At 35.1% G+C, this 19,462-nt stretch overlaps 1 protein-coding gene across 1 annotated transcript; it reads left to right on the top strand.

Annotated features, from left to right (window-relative positions):
- The first annotated feature begins 686 nt into the window (after positions 1 to 686).
- On the top strand, positions 687 to 16,005 carry LOC102808400 (adhesion G protein-coupled receptor G6-like). Its single transcript, XM_006812403.3, has 14 exons — positions 687 to 903; positions 5,362 to 5,621; positions 6,161 to 6,414; positions 7,217 to 7,467; positions 7,700 to 7,968; positions 8,153 to 8,204; positions 8,553 to 8,671; positions 10,186 to 10,221; positions 11,219 to 11,319; positions 11,611 to 11,873; positions 12,236 to 12,332; positions 12,880 to 13,001; positions 14,036 to 14,181; positions 14,881 to 16,005. Exons 1-14 carry the CDS (start codon positions 687 to 689, stop codon positions 15,106 to 15,108), a joined length of 2,415 nt encoding a protein of 804 aa, XP_006812466.1. The 3' UTR covers positions 15,109 to 16,005.
- The last annotated feature ends 3,457 nt before the right edge of the window (positions 16,006 to 19,462 follow it).

Genomic DNA, 19,462 nt, shown 5'->3' on the forward strand with positions numbered 1-19,462 from the left:
CTAATTTGAAAGCAATGACCACCAATTTAGAAAGGTCAACTCACGCGTGTACTGCATTCATACTTTGCGTGGTAAACGTTCGAAACATTTTATTGCATATAACATTTGAAATTAAGAGCATAGTCCCCTTCCGATTAAGTTTCAAGTCTGGTGAACGGCCATTGCTTTGACTCTTCTGGGATAAGAAGCCCCTCCCCCTGTGGCCTCAACATTACATCTGAGTTCGGACTTTATATCCTAGAAGATTCCTCGTAGTCGGCTTTTTATTCTAAAAACATGTGCACCAATTGCGAATGAGACCTTGTGACCAACAAGACTTGACAGCGTGTCAAACGTACTGTGTATAAAGGGTAAGTAGATAGCACTGTCATGCACTAGTAAAATACTAGTATTAATATTATTACGTTCGCAACTAGCAGGTGTACTTAATGTTCAAAAGTATCCACATAAATTACTGACGTGCATAGTATGTTAGTAAAACATGACGTAACTCGTACGAGTGTATGCAAGTGACGTCTTAGTTTTGAAAAGTGACACTTCATACATATGTATGTGTAATGTGTATATAATTGCATCGAACAATGATAGCCATCGCGTATGTCGGGGTATATGGGTGTCAGTACCATTAAATATTCATGACTAATAATTTACCCGTTCCATTAGTTTGAGTCAAGCATTCGATCAAGATGGAGTTTATATGGATTCTCGTCGCTACCTGCCTCGTCGCTTGTTCGAGCACGTCCCTTGTATACAACGACACAGTTACTGATGTATACGATGCAGTCAATTCTGATTACCCTTTCTGGCCGTTTACTCCCACCATATACTCAGAAGAACAGGAGAAAATAGGACTGGAACGTTGGATTCAGCATAATGATAACCTACCAGAGGTTTGCCGTACAGGTAAGACACTCGCATCGACCGTACATTTACTTACATTCCTATATCCCTCGTCACTTTTGGCGACTACGATTCCGATTAATGTGGACTGGTGTGCACACTATATACAACTGTGATATTATAAATGTATATTCGGATTATTCACTCAAAGAAAAATTAAAGTTAATGTGTTTCGTTATCTGATATTAGTATTGTGTATTCCAAGAACGCTGTGTTTCCTACTGGTCATATCCATTCTTGTATTCATGTAAATAGATTACATCCATCTACAACGTTCAGCAGATACATCAAGTAAACTGTAACATTAATGGCTAATTATTTCTTGTATTCAAATACATTATGTTATTTTAATAACGGGGAGAGTTGTGAGAATGTGACAGTGTTGCGCGCCATTGGTTTGTTTAATATTCCGTAACTACGAATACTGTAACGTTGTGGCTCGTATAAAATATTTTCTAGACGAACAAAATATAATTTACCTCACTTGATTATTATCTATGATGCTATTATTAATAATAATCTGAGCGATGTATATCAAACTGTTTGCACAGTAAATGTTTACTTTGACTTGACATGATATATACCCGTTAATTCGGTAATACTTTCTATGTCAGCTGCTACACTTAATCCTCAGTACCTATTCACTATTATTAATGCTGCAATACTGCCTGTGAGTAATAACATCTTGTATAGATACAAGGGCTATTGACCCAATGTCTGTCTACGCCGTATGGCGTGGATCGGCGTGGACGGCTTTCGCACTCTCCGCACGTAATAAACTCGGTTATTAAGCATCCTGAAGATGCCCGGTGGCCGATGCGAAGACGTGCCGTGAAGTAAAGCTGCATGTTTATTTTTATTGGACATAGTATTTACTCCCAGTGTTATGTACTTGCTAAACTACTCGAGGGGTTGACTTGACAAATATTCTTTCATTATTATTATTATTATTATTATTATTATTATTATTATTATTATTTCAAGTTTAATTATCAAAATATTAGCTATACTTCGGAAAATACAAACAGTCTAACAAATGTTAGTATTGAAAGTTATCTTCGTAAAAAAATAAGACAAACAAAGATAATAAAACAACTAATCAAAAAACCAGATTTTATAATAAAGTCTTACAAAAATGCAAGTTTGACAAAAGGCAAACAATTAGGCTATGACTGATTACAGCGAACTTGATTAATTAACATTCATAGTTTAATTAATATAGGGATTTGCCACATCATTCAATTTGTAATTAGTAACAGTGAATGGTGTAATTAATAACGGGGAGATGATGTCATGCTATTGAATATTAATAATGTGGCTACATTTTGTGGAGTTGTTATTTGCAATGCGCACATTATCCCCGTTCTGTTAGATTAGTGTGTGAAGTCTGTCCGCTTGCCAGTTGGAGTCAATGATCGAAGAGGCATCGATATGTCAAAGACATACACGAGTCTTGACTACATTAGCTGGAAATGTATGTACATATATGAATCGAGTAATACTTCGTTTAACCGTGATCATTTCGCTTGTTGAAATACATTATTTTAATAAATTTATATTGATAGTAACATATAGCCATTAATCGTTACGTTTTACTGAAAATTTTAACAAAAAATGAACGTTTTTATTCGAGAAACTGCTCGAAGGCGAAACCAAAATTGCCGACGGGATGAGTTGCCAAAAAAGCGCATGATGTGAAGTTAGACAACAGACAAATAGTAACACAAGCATGTCCCGAAACGCTAGTAACAACATAAAACAAACAAGGGAGATATAGCGAGTGTCAATGAGCTTTGGTAATCAAAATTCATAGTTTAATTAAAATACAAATGAAACATATCATGTCAATTTTTAATTAGTAATGGTGGGTGGTGTTATTGTTAACGGAATACAGTGTCATGATAATGCATGTGATAAGGTTAATACAGTTTGTATAATTGTTATTCAAAACGCACACTATATCCTTTTCTGTTCGACTAAATATGACGTTTGCTTGCTGTGTTTGCCAGTTGGGGTTAATGGTAGATAGATACTCGTGCCATTGTGTTGAACAGGGACACGAGTCTTGAATATATTAGCTGTTTTTTGTTGTTGTTACGTTATGAATCGAGTGGTTATATTTCCAATTTATTTATATCGAACCCAAAACAGTTTCGCACATTGAAATGAATTCATATATAGAAATTCAATTTCAAAAATGTGTTTTACAAGAGCATGGTAGAAATATAAAACAAACATAACAATCTAAGAAGCGAACATTTCGATGACTTCGTAGGCAGTGCATGTTGAAACTTTGCATCGATATGTTTGTGGTGTTTTTTCGACCATTTGTCATGATTTTGTAAATATTCAACAATCTACTACATGCATCAATATAGGCAAATCTTTAGTTTACTTTTCTTTGTTGTCAAGGTGATATTTTGTGTGGCTCATCACATTGCAAGGTCTCTTTTAATTCAGTGTATATTTCCCTCGTTGTTTTAATTGAGATCAGATTCAGGACAATGAATTCATTTAGAGAATGTCAATTTTGAACTGTGAATGGTAATCTGAAGACAATATTTGACGAACATTTCGATGACTTCGTAGGCAGTGCATGTTGACACTTTGCATCGATATGTTTGAGGTGTTTATTTTCGACCATTTGTCAGGATTTTGTAAATATTCGACAATCTACTACATGGGGACAGTTATGCATCAATATAGGCGAATCTTTAGTTTACGTTTATTTATTGTCAATCTACTATTTTGTGTGGTTCATCACATTGTATGGTCTTTTTTAATGCTTTTAAAAGACGGCTCCATTAAGATCAGATTCATGACAATCTGAGTAAATAACTATATCGTCCACCCACATTATTCTTATGAATAGAATGTGGTTGGTTTGTTTTCAATATTCAATTTGACTATTTTTAACATACTGAAATTTACATACCTGGTCCAATAACTCGAATTATTACATCGATTCAACTTACCCTGGATCCATGTTTATAATTGTCTCATATAGCGATATGGCAATAATGTAGGCGTGACACCTAGGTGACATTAATGTAGATACGACCCCCTGGGAGCCATTCATTTATACACGATCCCCACTGGGCACACACGTTCTCCCAATTCATCAAAATGGGCCATAACATTGATTTAAAAAGAAACAATATTGTTCAACACATATATTTGGTTTTTACCCAAATTAAGCTATTATAATACTAAAATATCGTGTAGACAGTTAATTCATGCAATCAACAGCCATCCACTGGATATGACTAAATTTTCAGATGTATATATACATAATACAAGGGTTGCGCAAATCATTCCAAAGTTTGACTTCGCAATCCATCATTAGATCACCTTATTCAAACATATGTCCCATTAATGTCTCGTTTTGTTTTGTGCTACAACTCATTGCTGATTAAATCTTTTTCTTATGGGAAATAATGCTCGTTTTATTTAGTCTAGAGACGGTGTCGTTAGATTATAACGTCAGTGTAAAGTACCTCGTAGATGGCACTGGAAACAATCATTGCACGCTGTAACGACCTTCGATAATCCCATGTGGGCATAGATATATTAGTCTTGCTGCCAAATAACAATTTAAATATGATTGATACACACTTAAAGATATATTACATGTACCAGTCATTAATGTCAACGCTTGTATATTGCATTACTACATTTTCTATTATAATGACTCGTTTCCGTCTTATGGATATTTTGTCTTTTTGTTACAAATACAAAAAACTCCCCTAGCGCCAGTAGCTATTGTATTGTTTATGTGTCAAACAAAATATTATATGTGATAATTGAAATTAGACATTTATACGCTACGAAAAGATCACTATTTTCCCTTTTAGTAATAGTTCCTACTGGGAAATGAAAAAACTAAATGAACATAACAATCATGTCAACATATGAATTATTAGTTGTGTTTTTGACTGTATTGATGGGGCCTATTGTTTAATGACTATCTAAAAATTGGTCCATAATTACTATTTGCGTCTTTCTGTGTTAGATATATAATCATTGTCACTTTTGATTAAACTTGTCAGATCATACTTTTTTATGATTGTGGAGTATTTATGGGGTGAATGCATTCTCAATCAGTTCTTATTTTGTGTAGGGTGATATTTTGGTTCATATCTGCTCAGTACATCCGAGGAATATACAAATTATGTGTTAATACAATGAGTTCGAGAGATGCGCTTCATACCTTTTTATTAAAATTTAAGTTAAATGATAATTTAATCATTATAAAGTTTAATAATACATTACTAAATAAAGCTTTCCCGTTCAATATAAAACTAAAAAGTGAGTGGTATTTGGATGTTACGTCATTCAAAACAGGATATAAACAAATATAATAAATATGAATTAAATAAGAAAAACTGAATTAAATGATTTTGCTTTGTAACAATTTATGCGGCTATTGAGTAGGTGTTAATAAATATGTTTCCTTTACAGATATATGCTACAGTCAGTCTACTACGAATCGCAAAGGAACCTTCAATTGGTCGAGGTCATACGCTGGAGATAATGTGACAGTCACGTGCCCACATGGCGGCTTGGTATCCTCTGAACGCCCTGCCATATCCCACAGGACATGCGAGTATACATCCTCTTATGGTGAAAACTATTTTGCATATTGGGGAGCTCCAATCACCGCCGACTGTCAATGGGAATCAACAATTACACAGGAGCTGTTTCACATCATGAAACAACTGGTAACAATATAGATGTGGTGGACAATTTATTCTGCTGGAGGGGGTACACGTGTATTATGCGATATTATTGGCATGTGTTTTCATTATGTTTTTCAATGCGAGTTTGTTAATTTCAGTCTACCTAAATTTATAGGTGTTTGCTCAGATTCTGACTTCATGGGTGTGTTGTTATTGTTTGTTACAGTAGTCATTTTCGTGATTTATTCAGATTATATTTAATTATGGATGCTATCATAATTCATTTCTGTGCTTCAATTACAGCACAAAGATGGGGAGACTAACGTAACGTTTTAAAACTTTGATTGTCTCCGTTTCAGAATGCTTTGAATAAAAAATATTGCACAATTTTACGGATCTGTTGGAACGCTTCAAAGAATCAAGGGAACCAATAATACCCGTGTTTATGCTGTTCATGTTGCTGTATATTTCATTCAGAGATGGAGATACTAGTTCAAGCGAGTTTAACAAAACATTACCGCATATTTCAACACAATCAATAAATTGTTGAATTTATAAATAGTCTTAAACGTTGGTTTCAGGATAACATAGATAATAACTCCTCTTCAGTGGTGCATCTTATGATGAATGTTCAGCAACTAACCAGTAACCCTGACAACTTGACTGAAATTGACGTTGATATCATCTCTGATATTATTGAAGTTGTTGTGAGACAAATGTTTATTCTGTCAGTGCGTGATATGCATATGGTTGGGGGGACGTTGGTAGATGTGGTTAGCCAATTGACTGAAGTGGATATTGATGTATTATCGAGGGTGACAACGGCATGTGGAAGGTGAGTGTTTGGTAATGGAGTAGTACACTACTGGAATAATCGCTAATATGCTAAATCATTAAAGTCGGTGCTTTCATTCAAGGTAGAGATTCCACGATATGTATCATATAAGTAATCAGGGCAACATTCAATCATCGGTAGCGTGAGACTAGTCAGTACTTAAAAGTAGAAACAGTGGCTCCAATTGTCAGAGCCACATAAACCAATTAAAGTAACAGGACAATCAGAGTACAATCAAAGTAATCAGAATAGAACCAATTCATTCATGTTATAATCAATCCAGTAAGAGTGCAATCAATCCAATCATAGTATATATAATCAATCCAATCAGAATAGATCCAATCCAATCAGAGTATAATCAATCCAATCAGAGTATAATAAATCCAATGATAGTATATATAATCAATCCAATGATAGTATATATAATCAATCCAATCAGAATAGATCCAATCGAATCAGAGTATAGTATAATCAATCCAATCAGAGTATATATAATCAATCGAATCATAGTATAACCAATTAAATCAGAGTATAATCAATCCAATCAGAGTATAACCAATCCAATAAGAGTAAAACCAATCCAATCATAGTAGAATTGGTTCAATTGGAGTAGCATCAATCCAGTCAAAGTAGCTTACACCAATTCAATCAGAGTAGCATCAAATCAATCAAAATAGAATCACTCCAATCAGAGTATTTATTCACGCGACTACTTGACATCAGTCTGTGTCACAGTGTGTCGTGATATTATATTATATTAAAGACTACTTCAAACTAATGTTTGCCTTCATATAATATACAGCATTACAGATAATTTAGAGTTATATATGGAGAATATTGAATTCGATTATCAGTCAAGCATCAAATACAAATCAGAAAACATAGACGTTGATGTTCGCCGTATGCGCGACACATTTGAGGGTGGAAGTGATACCGTGTCTGGTAGCGATATCGGAAGCTCGGGATATTTTGCCTGGTCCAGTGAAGACGATAGCTCTAGATCGACTCATGGGGTATTATTGACTATACCATTGGATCCATTGTGGGCAAGTGGTAAGTATAGATGTATCTGTTTTGATATAATCCATTATAACTGTCTCATCAAAAAATAGAAGTGTGTATGTATATATATATATATATATATATATATATGTATTATTGAGCATGATATTGTATTGTTAATTGCTGTATTTTCGAAATATGATACCTAAACGATTGTTCATGATTAAATTTATATTAGCAATTCATAGTTACGGTATTCATGTATGTCAACCCTTTGATTCAGATACAGACGGTATGGAGGATAGTTCCTTTGTCCGATCTCAGCGAAGTATCGGCATGCCACTCATGCCATCTGACCGTCTGGTACTCATTGTGTATTATGATAACAGTTTATTTTCCGTGCGTAATGATTTGCCAGGACCCAATAATACACCGTCTTCAAGCCTTGAGGTGTCAAGTACGGTGGCATTCTCTTCTGCCATGGTACTTGGTCAAATGGTAACACAGCTATCGGAACCTGTTCGGGTAACTTTCCGAAAAGACGACATAGATGTGAGTAAAACATCGTGTCACCTTTTAAGTAGGAGAACGCTAGTCTCCATATAGTTGTTATGCACTTAATGTCTATACTTACCGTAAAGGAATGGACATTGGTAAAAGATTTTTTTATTACGGGTTATCGGTTAGGTTTCCTTTCCTCCTTTTAACATGTATTTATGTATATTATTGTATACAGGGTAACCAGAGCTCAGTCTTATGTGGTGTGGACCCCGGATTCGACATGATGGGTGAGTGAATATGCGATTAAATATTAGTATATTGTTTTATCACTCGTATGCACTAAAATGAATGATTAATCAAAATAATACACGACATTGGCAAATTTCAACAACTGGTTCATTGTATAATACAAAACATATCCATAATCATTAGTTAAATCATAAGGTACGTGGTTGAAATATATCGAAGAAACAAGCTTTTAGAGTGCAGTTGTTTCCAAGAAGGTTACAAGTGATTCGCTAGCAGTGTTTGTGCATTTAACAGAATTAAATATTCAATCGTTATCATTCACTGTCAAGTGTCCTGATTCATATGCCATATTCTCATCATCATATGACTGGTTCATGTAATTGTAGATGACGCGATGGGTTGCCAAGAAGCTTTTATAACTGGACTGTATATCACATGTCTGTGTGATATTCTTGGAAGTTATTACATTATGACTCAGAAAGCAGCTCCAAGTACCATTATCAGTGTGAGTGCATCAGTTTGATTTGTTTTAAATTGCTTGCGGTAATTAATGTTTTAGTATGATTTAAGCGTCCCAAATTATCAGCAGTGTGATATTCATAATTACTAAATAATTTAACCACACTCATCAAATTAATTATGCCAAAAGAGGGATTCAGTAACAGACTTATATTTTGAACTGTTGAGGGTAGTGGTGATATAATCAGGATATTTATTCGTGGAGACATCAGATACAGTGATAATACAGTGAAGTGTAAACTTGGTTTCCAGGCGATGGCTTTACAGCCACGCCTAGAGACAGACCTCCCGTATAACCTCCCGTATAACCTCCGCTCCCGTATAACCTCAGCTCCCTCTTTCTCATCAGTCCCCCTATTTATAAGTGAAACCACGTGATATCGTGACGTCACCACGACGCCTAGCACAAGTCAACATGATTGGTTAGAACTTACCAACATGCCAAATAAGGAGTGCTAGACAGTCATGGTGACGTTTGACACGGCGTGTATAAAAGTGTTAATATGGTTTAGGCTTTAAACAATACATTAGATATTACATATAGGTGTAGGAATGTGAAAATTAAAGTAATAAGCATGGAAAAGTTAACACGTATTGAAATAGACAATTGAATGCAATTGTCATGTCATACGTGTATGCGGGTACCACATCAGATTGGTGACAATTCATTTGAATTGTTTGAATTATGCAAGAAATTAGGATATCTGATTTTTCAAAATAGTACAAAAGCTATTATTGTTTTAAGAATCTTGTAATTAGGAAAGCATGAATGAAGTGAGTTACCATAAAATACCCATAATTTTTTGATGGAATTTTTTTCACAGTTGACATTCTTGCCGCTCCAGACTTTTGTGTACACCAAGTGCACGTTCTAAATTTGCAATATAGTGCACTTTGACGCAAAAGACAAATTTCATTTTTGAGCTACGTGACAGGGTCGCGTGACCGTATTCATATCCATATCCATATAGATAAAGAATAAGATAACAAATGCTTCATTGCAACTGTTCAGACAAGTTGATTTATCTATATTAGAAATAAAGTTAATGAAAAGTCAATAAAAGTTTCAATAATAATAAAATAAAATAACTGAAAAAGATAGTAAATATAATCCTGTTTACTAGTGTTTTCGATAATGAAACTATAATATTGTGGTTTGAGCATAAATTGAAAATGTTCAAACTTTGCGAATGTGTTGTTTAAAATGGACGATTTGTATAGTGATTCTATCGTAAATAACACTTTGAGCACTTGGTACACTCAGCCTCAGTTACAGATCTACCCGTTTTGGTGTTCAACACTAGGTAAGAGTTTGGCTCGAGAAGATCCAAAATTTGGCAACTTCATTTTGACAATACTCTTTCAAAGTCAAAGAAACAGGAACGCACATGTATGTATGTATAATTGGTGTGTGCTGTTGTACACTTCTAAACGTTTCCATAGACTAAAACTATTTTATTTGCAGTCATAGTAGTGCTTAATGTGCATTGTATATTCCAGGTGGATGATGAACGAGCTGGGGGGTTCGAGTTCTTAGTAAGTGTTCTTTTTTTCGATTTGTTTTTCATGTAAATATATTTTGTGATTCCCGGTGTAAAAGTTCATCGTTCTAACGAGTGTGAAGATTCACGGTTTGATTCACTACGATTCGCGTATCATTCGCATATTATCCACGTGAGATTCGCGTATCATTCATACTTTCATCAATTCTCGCAAATGTTGATATATGGCAATTGGAGACAATATAACAATATCTTTGCGTGGAAACACAATAGGATCTGCTTAATATATTTTGAGAAACTCGGGGTTATAAATATTTCACACGAATATACGGTTGTCGCTACCCTCGGAAGTTATGGGGGCCCAAATTTCGTGAACATGAAAATATGTAAATAAAAATATATTGTCTCAAGTTATCCCCTCTCAGTGTTACAAATGAAAATCTCTAAACCAAGGACAATAGTTGTTATTTACATTCATCCCCCCCCCCTCCGTGCGTACGCAAATGTGTCAAGACACTGTCATGCGCACTATATATTGAATTATTTATAACCTTGATTTCTGTTTTCAGAAATACTAAGTTTATCCTAATTTCTCAGCACAAAAATATTAAACTTCCATATACCAACATTTCCGTGAATTATATTTCATTGGGAGTATGAATCGTGTGCGAATAGCACGTTAATTGTACGTCAATCATACGTGATTCACAGGTATTATACTACTCGTTATAGTTAGCAAAGTTGGTTCAGTATTCAGTTATGTTATCTATGGTTCATATAAATATGAATATTGTCCGAATACTGGAGTAAATATCTGTTCTATTTTACGAAATGAAATAACTACTATTTAATATCCTCGTTTGTATTTGTAATGTTTTTACATCCAGCTTTTTATTACACTTCCTGCCGAGTATCGTGGCACTGATTTGTAAAAATGCGGTCACACTAAGTTAACATTAAGACACCACACTGCGTCACCCTCGCGGTGCACATATTTATCGTGTTGGTTTCATCTCACCATTACCTTCCAGGGTTTTCCGTATATAGAAGTTTTATCAGTATTTACGTTTATTGGTTTTGGCGTCTCTATAATTAGTCTTGTGATGACGATTTCAACATTTGCCGTGTTCAGGTAATATATATTGATGGTTATGTCATCGAGTGAAGGCTCTTTTAAATCAATATTTGAAATATAAAATTTGTCTTTATTACTGTTTATTAGTAGCTTAATTATTCCTAGAAAAGTATTTTCGATAACCTACAATGAATAACAAATGATAATTTGCGACAACAGTCATGTATTGCCTGAAACTGTGTATATACGTGCTTCTTCTGACACAACTACCTACCTCATATTTAACGTAATAAAGGGTGTCTTTTCCTGAAGTGAAATTTTAATAATAAAATATTTATTATTTCGCAGGCAACTTCGTAGAGGGCGCCCTACTATTATTCTTATGAATCTTTGCGTGGCGTTGTGTCTGCAAATGACCGCGTTCCTCGTACTCATCCCAGTTGTAGACAATCAATACGGCTGTCGCTTTGCCAACGTTCTTAAGGTGTATCTAATCCTCGTGACACTAATGTGGAATGGGGTGGAAGGACTCAACATGTACCTTGCATTGATTCAAGTATTCACCATTCATATCACACACTTTGTGCTCAAATGTGGAATTATTGCTTGGGGTAGGTCACATGACGAAGTACATGTAATGATATTTTTCTCTGCTTTGTGTTTGCATGATAGTTTGTTTCACGCATCATTTCTTGATGTTACCTATGGGGCGATGCGTGAGTAATAAAGTAAATTTTCTGAAATATATGTTAACAAATGCGTGCCCTCTGCAATTATAGGCTTGTAAACAAAGAAACACAATGTTATATTGATGGTTTTGGCGTCCTGAGGAATATTTATTTTCTGTTTATTGAGTTTATGAGTTACACAAACGCTGCTCTGGTTTTATTTTGTGGTATAACAATAGTACACTTTTCATGACTAAAGCAGCAACGATCATGGAACTACATGATGCAAAAATGTTGTTTTTCAGTTGTGCCAATTATTATCGTCGTACTACCACTATTGTTCGACTCCGCCTTGTATGATGGTTTTTATTCCACGGAAACTGCCCCCTTGTGTCCCTTTGTGTAAGTATAACAGAAACTTTATTTCTTAAACAGATTTCTCCGTAAATTCTCGAATACATTACATTCTCAATATTATTGGGACTACATCCGAATCAATATAATATTAATATTTTTATGGAGATGGATGCAATCTCAGAAACATATTTTTTAATGATTCAAGTATTTGAAAATAATGCAGTTCAATTCAATTAAATAATCGCATAATCCAGGAATAGGCCAAATAAAGCTATATTATTGCTATATTATCTTTTGAAATGCATGAAGACATTAATTATCTTACAACCTTTTTTATGGGTTTGAAGTGCATTGCTGGGCTCTTTTTTGACTCTGAAATATCACACCGTCAATGCGCTGAATGTCAGATGAATTACGATGAATCTAATTACATAATCAATTGAAATGTTATTCAGAGATTGTACATTCAATCCTAAGATTGACACGTTTCAAGCTACGTGACCTTGTTTTTTCATTACTCCACACTATATATTTTCAGGAGAAGATATAGTTTTTTACTTTAGAGAATGTTTTTCTTTCTAATATATTTTAGATGCCAGCTTCCGCGGACAACATTTTTCTTTGTATTATTATTGCCAATGTCTTTGATAATCATTGGTAACAGCATTGTGTTTATTCTTGTTCTACGAATTCTGCGACGTAAAACCCAAAACGGTAAGTATACAGAAAATATATCAAAAATCCAATTTACGCATTTTAGATTTATTCTTGTGCAGACATTCATCATAAATAGAAAATACATTGAACATCAAACTTTAATATATACACATATAAGAATAATTTATCAAATAATACTCAGTGACAATAATATTTATGTTATGTTTGATATTCTTAAGTGAATATTAGATAACAACATCACAGTGTCGTGTGTACATTCATGTGTCAACAGAATACATAAAATTAATTAATATGTATTTAGTGTTGCAAGATAAGTAATTTACTTTCACGAGACAAATGCAAATATGCCACAGCTAGTTGACATACTTAATAATTGAAACTGAAAGTGATCAGCGCAAGTTTCAAAACTTATCAGCTCTCTTCGAACGCACGCATTTCTCCTATATGGAGTAAAATGTTCATTCTATAGAGCAAACTACTTCACCAACATTGTCGCGTTGGGGGTTATTAACGTCACATTCAAACACTGTCCTTTGTTTATATTGGAAGAGGAAGCGCTATGTGCGCGATGGAAATAGAACCCCGGCACTGAATTGAACGTCCGGTTAAGGTTATCGCGAGAATACCGCGAAGTATGCACACAAGCATTGCCTTAGTGAATACTCTGCAGTGTTCAGCAATAACCACATAATATTATGCCATTTCACACATAATATTAATACGGCACTCCATATACTTCCTGCCCCGGCGTTCGCAATTTACTCACGCCTATTACGTTTATTCACAGAATTTATTAATAATAATAGTTTAATATTAGGTACGACCGACTGTGGATAGTCTAGGTTTGTCCGTCGTGGGACAGGTTAGAATCCCCCTACTGTTACCCGGGGTAACGTCAGACAAGGTGTTTTGGGTAGCGATTAGAGGTAAAGTTACAAATAGGAACCTTTCTTCATGTGCATTTAATGTCATCTTTGTACACATGTACAGTTAATGTGTAGGTGATCACGTATCGTAAATGCAATGAAGCACATTCCGTCATATGCATGGTGACTGTTGTTTTGATTTAGGTAACCAGTCCAGTAAGTTCGTTCAACTTCGTGGTGCTGTTGCTATGCTGTTACTATTAGGACTTGCATGGATCTTTAGTGGATTTGCGGTAATAAACTATGGCAGTGTTGGTAAAGATCTTCAGGTCATACAGATAACATTCCAGGTACGTTTGTGTGATTTCCACTCGATACTTATTAGGCCAAAAAAAAACTTATGTTGCCCTCAAGTCGTAAAATTTATAAATTGGGTTGGTTAAACTCGTGAAAATATCGTAAATAGTCGAGGTATACGGGTAAAAAACGCGAGCCGATATTTCATATTTTTGGTCGGTCGCTGAGGGCATCAAAACATTTTTTGACCTGATATATACTTACTGCCAATGTCAGGTGAACTGGAAAGCGTGATTTCGCTATTATGTTGAGATGTGAAAGAACATTAATCTATGTTTCATTGGCAATTGCGATTTTCTAATAACCGTTGAGATTTGCAAATGAGAAATGGGTGAGAACAAAAGAACTAAGTACTTTCTTATTTATTGATTTATTTATATTTCTGTCGACTGTCTATATCTCTGTGTCACACTTTGAAATATATGTTTCTATATATACAGCATTTTGCTGGTAGCATGGCAGTCACGTGTGTTCCATTTATATAGTCAAAATTATTTCTAGATATTTAGGTGACACGTGAAAATGTTTTCAATTTCCAAGGTTTTTTATTTACATGTGATCATAGTGTGAAATAAATCATTTAAATTGGAATTTCAGAATATATAATAGAATAAACAATATTTATAGAGATGTCATCCCTGCAAAAATAATTGCCCATTACTGAGTATATTTGTTTATTTCACTGTCGACAGTGTCTCTTCGTATTCTGCATCGCTTTTCAAGGATTCTACATCTTCATATTTCATTGTGCACGTCATCAAGAGGTCAGGGCCACGTGGTTGCAATGTTTCTGTAAACGGAAAAGTGACGACGGCAGCGGCTCGTCATTGGTGAAAACAAAAACATCGTCAGGTGATCAAGTAATCCCTAATTTGAAGCAAACCTCGGACGCCGACTGTTCAGCGCTCACCAGTTTATGAGGGCCGAATATGAGTTTGACTATCGGTATTGGCAAGAACTAAGATGTTCACACTGTTTAGTTACCAAATTGTTAAAAGCAGGCAATATTTCGTAATATTTATTGAGGAAAAGTGCAAACACGATATTATTTTAATAATTTTTTTTTATCATAAAAACCAATGGTTTTGTATCATTATCAGTTTGGTGATCATATTGTTGTTATCTTGTCTTATGTTTACATGAACAAATTCACGTGTGTAAATGTCAAGTGAAATGTCTTAGTGGTAATCTGTTTTGATTTGTCGTCAAATAAGTGCATAAACATTCCAAAATATGTGTGTACAATATCGTCAACAATTATGTTTCGTGTTTAAAGCAACTGTAATTGACTATTCCTTAGTTTTCATAGTATTCGTTCAGTGTCGAAACCGACCAACTGACCTCTAAGAGCTCAAAAATAAATTGATTGACCTGCTTGATAACTTTTTTCTCCGTTCATACTTCATATTGCAACGTAATGTCAATGTAAGACAGATTTGCCCATATTTAAAACATTTTATCAATATTGCATAATAGTACCAGTCTGTTGTTTTGAAATTTACATAAAGTAATAAAAGTATGAGTGTTTTAAAATTGTTTTAAAAACATAAGTATACTATGATTCTTTATAATTTATAAGGGAATGAAATTTACTGCTATAAATATAATGAATAGATTGTCTTTCAAAAATACCGATGATCAGATCAGGTCAAGTCAAAAACAATGAATCTAAATATACTTGTGTAAATAAAGTATTGTACAAAAATTCATTGTGTATTATTGGTTATATAATCATATCTATGTATTATGTATGTTTTCATATTTGTGGGCTTGATATATATGTATTAAAAGTTCAGTCAGCCTAAAATTTACAAAAATGTTGCCATTGTTTATTTATAGATTATCAATAATGATAACAGGTATTTAAATAATGTAGAAATGTGAATCAAGTGAATCTTAGTGAAATTGTTAATTGTTCAGTGTTGCAACATATTCTTTCTGGTTTCTTCTAACAGAACATGTTTTGTACCGAAATGCTGTGCATATTGTGCATAGTTAATATCGACCGAAAGTTCAAAACAATTTATATTTCACATTGCCGTCCGTATGTATGTGCTGCAACGACCGGGTACTTGTTCAAGTCACAGTCCCTCTAGGACTGTGTTCAAGTAGATGAACTTGTTCAGGATAATTCATTCATTTAGTTGCCGTTCGTAGTTCTTATTGAACAGGAGGCGCACATGAAAAAAAGGACACGGTCTGTTTCCCCATTTGTCAAAATGGTCTGTACAAAACACATGAAGTTTGCAACTTTTGATTGGTCTGAGAATGGTCATTTTAAGTGGAGAACGCAAAATATCACATTTTAAGGCAAAGTAGAACATACTTTCAGATATTTGTAATGTGCAACTAACGGAAAATAAGTATAACGTGCATAGTTAAATGTCATTTTCTATGTGTGAGATATGTTTGTAAATTAGTGATCTCGAACCTGGAATTATGACTGACAAACTAAACAACTAGTGACATGCGTACAATGAACTCGGCAGATAGCCCAGACATGCGTACAATGAACTCGGCAGATAGCCCAGGCTCGTACATTGACTAACAATGTTACTTATAAGCAACATGTTGACAATGCGTAAGACTTAAAAGCGTAATTTATGTTAGGTCATTTATACCCATTTATAATCAAAATCGATTTAACTGCGTGGAAGCACTGTCCACTGCCGTTGTTGTTTTATGGCTACAGCAGATAAGAGAATTGTAACAACACAAATTCACAGTGCGTGCCACCCGACTAAGACGTGTCCAAGCGGTGTCGTTTAGCTTAAATACCCAAAGGCACTTTGCTGGTCGTGAGATACTCATGTGCGTTCTGAATTTCGCGGAGAAAGGGGTATATTTTTTCAAATTTGACAAAACACCAAATATAGATATATGATTAATAAGACACAGACGTTTTAAAACAGTTAAAGCAGGTATAAACCGTTGACGAGAGAACATTATCATATTATGCATCTGTTGGCTTTCAATGTCAACAATATATTTCATAATGAGAAGATACCTTCAAAATAACTTCTTATTTTAATAACCAGTCTGTTCCCATCCTTACAAATACATACGTACAATCTCCTTTAAGATTTATTTCATTTCTTCATTCAATTATCAGCCTTGTTGGCAATGTTATTATCTTCATGTTATTCCAAATGTTACTCTCTGACATATACCCTAATATATCAACTGGAGTCACACTTTTAAATATCATTGTAAATTCGGTTGCAAATGTATTAAACGAGAATGTAGAAATGGTTACGTTAGCAGAGTTAATTATAAGTGAAGTATATTGTCAAATATATAGTCATGCATCAAAAGACGACCAAACACTAGACTGAGTGCGTTCAATTTCCTGATCGAACTCAATGATAGATATGTTGTGGGCTCCAACCAATATAGTATTTGAAAGGCCCACATACTAGTCAGTTCGATGGCGCCAACAATGTCGCATTTGAAAAGTTAAAATTGAACTGTTGTTAGAAGTCTTTCACGCAGCTGGAATGACATGGATTTTGACTGTCAACAAATGACGAATTGTTATGACATTAGCTAAGAGCCTCGTAGATAAAACAAGTTGTCTACGATCAATAGCACACGTAGCATAAATGTATTGCATAGTCATTCATTACGAGTGGTGTACTCGACGTTTTTCCATCTACCTACGTTTTACAACACGAGAATATCTGCATTTAGATCGATGAGTTGGCAATCAATTAATTTAAACTTAAAATAGGCTTTGTTATAAAAAGAATAACAAACATTGTCATTCCAACTGAACAGCCAATCAGCGACGGCCTTACAGTTAGATGACAAATTCGGTGTAATTAGGTGCAAAGTATTTTCCACACAAAAACGACGCATTCGACCGAATTTCCTTAGCGGTTGGCTTAATATTACCTCCAGCGGATCGTTTGGCTGTGAAAGATATGGCTGTCGTATTTTGTTCCTGATTTATAGGAATCTTAAAAGCGTTTCACAACTTGTCTATTTATTTAGTTTCCCGCCTTTTTTGAGATGGTGGCTCCTAGTCTATCATGCAGGCGTGAGTAGGCCCTCGACGGCGGCCGAACGGCATCAGACCTCACTAACTTGGGTTTGGAGCACTGCGGAGGGCGCAACTCACGCGATCCCGTCAGGCTAGGCGGCCCCATATACATTAAATATCGCTGGCGCGCCAGCTTACTGTGTATAGCTAGTAGTAACTGAACTAATTGAGATGGATTTTCTGGCAGTCTTTGGCAGTTTGATGTGAATTAGTCAATGCCAATTGAAGGTGCCCACAAGCAACTTTATCTCGGTCGATAGAGGGCGCCGTCTCTGCAGTCTGACCTTCACATTGCTCCAATGTAGCAATACACGTGTCTGTGTGTGTGGATGGGTGGATGGATGGTTGTGTGTATTATTAGCCAAAAAACACTCAGACATAGCTCATTATACTCAGCTTGAGTGTGGACACAAAGACCGGGCACAAAGTTAATCTTTTTTCATTACCGAGAAATTTGACCTCAAAGTTGGGGTATTTTACCAGTGACGGCTTTTTAACTCTTCTATGATTTTTTTGGCTTGGCTGATTTTGCTAATACTTCGTAATCAGGTCACACTGTCGCCAATCGGAAATGCCTGGCCCACTACTGCCATGGCAACAGCCAAAAAACTGAGTTTTGAATACTTTCGTCCCAAATGTGTTACCTACTTCCAGTCTTGTGATGGCAGTGTTCAAATGATCGTGCTTTTTATCTTGGCTACGTTGCGCACGGACAAGAAATCACCGGCGCCATCATTGTTACACTGTATCAACGTAATCTCAACGCAACTTTGAATGAATTATAAATGCTGCGTTGGATCAAATAATCTAGAAAATACAATCGCAAAACGGTCGGAAATAATAAATATAACAGGAAAATACGTGCTAGTAATAAGGTAAAGTGACTTCTGAAGACTGAATGTGGTTTTAGTTATAAACTAACGTTAGCTTCAAGTTCATGTCCTACCATAGCAACAGCCGAAAACATGTTTGTTTTTGGAGCGGAGCGGATCCCCAACCAGGCTACCGGCTTGTTTCAATAATCAGTCTGTTCCCATACTGTCTTACAGATAGTCACGAACAATCTTGTGTAGTGAGTTCAACCATGGAAGCGAAATGTTTCAACTACAAACAAACATTGTAGAACTTTAATGTCCAAAGGGCGGTGGTCGTCGAGCCGCTTATGGGCAGCATTTGTGTTGATAAACATTGATTTTCCCACGATGCAGTGCTATCTTCTAATGAAATCACGA

This window comes from Saccoglossus kowalevskii, chromosome 4 (assembly GCF_978046115.1).
Source record: "Saccoglossus kowalevskii chromosome 4, keSacKowa6.1, whole genome shotgun sequence".
NCBI classification, from domain to species: domain Eukaryota; kingdom Metazoa; phylum Hemichordata; class Enteropneusta; family Harrimaniidae; genus Saccoglossus; species Saccoglossus kowalevskii.

Coding starts and splice junctions, on each gene's coding strand:
- LOC102808400 (XM_006812403.3), top strand. CDS start 687: ATGGAGTTTATATGGATTCTCGTCGCTACCTGCCTCGTCGCTTGTTCG. Junction 7,468..7,699: donor GGATCCATTGTGGGCAAGTG/GTAAGTATAGAT, acceptor CCTTTGATTCAG/ATACAGACGGTATGGAGGAT. Junction 10,222..11,218: donor CTGGGGGGTTCGAGTTCTTA/GTAAGTGTTCTT, acceptor ATTACCTTCCAG/GGTTTTCCGTATATAGAAGT.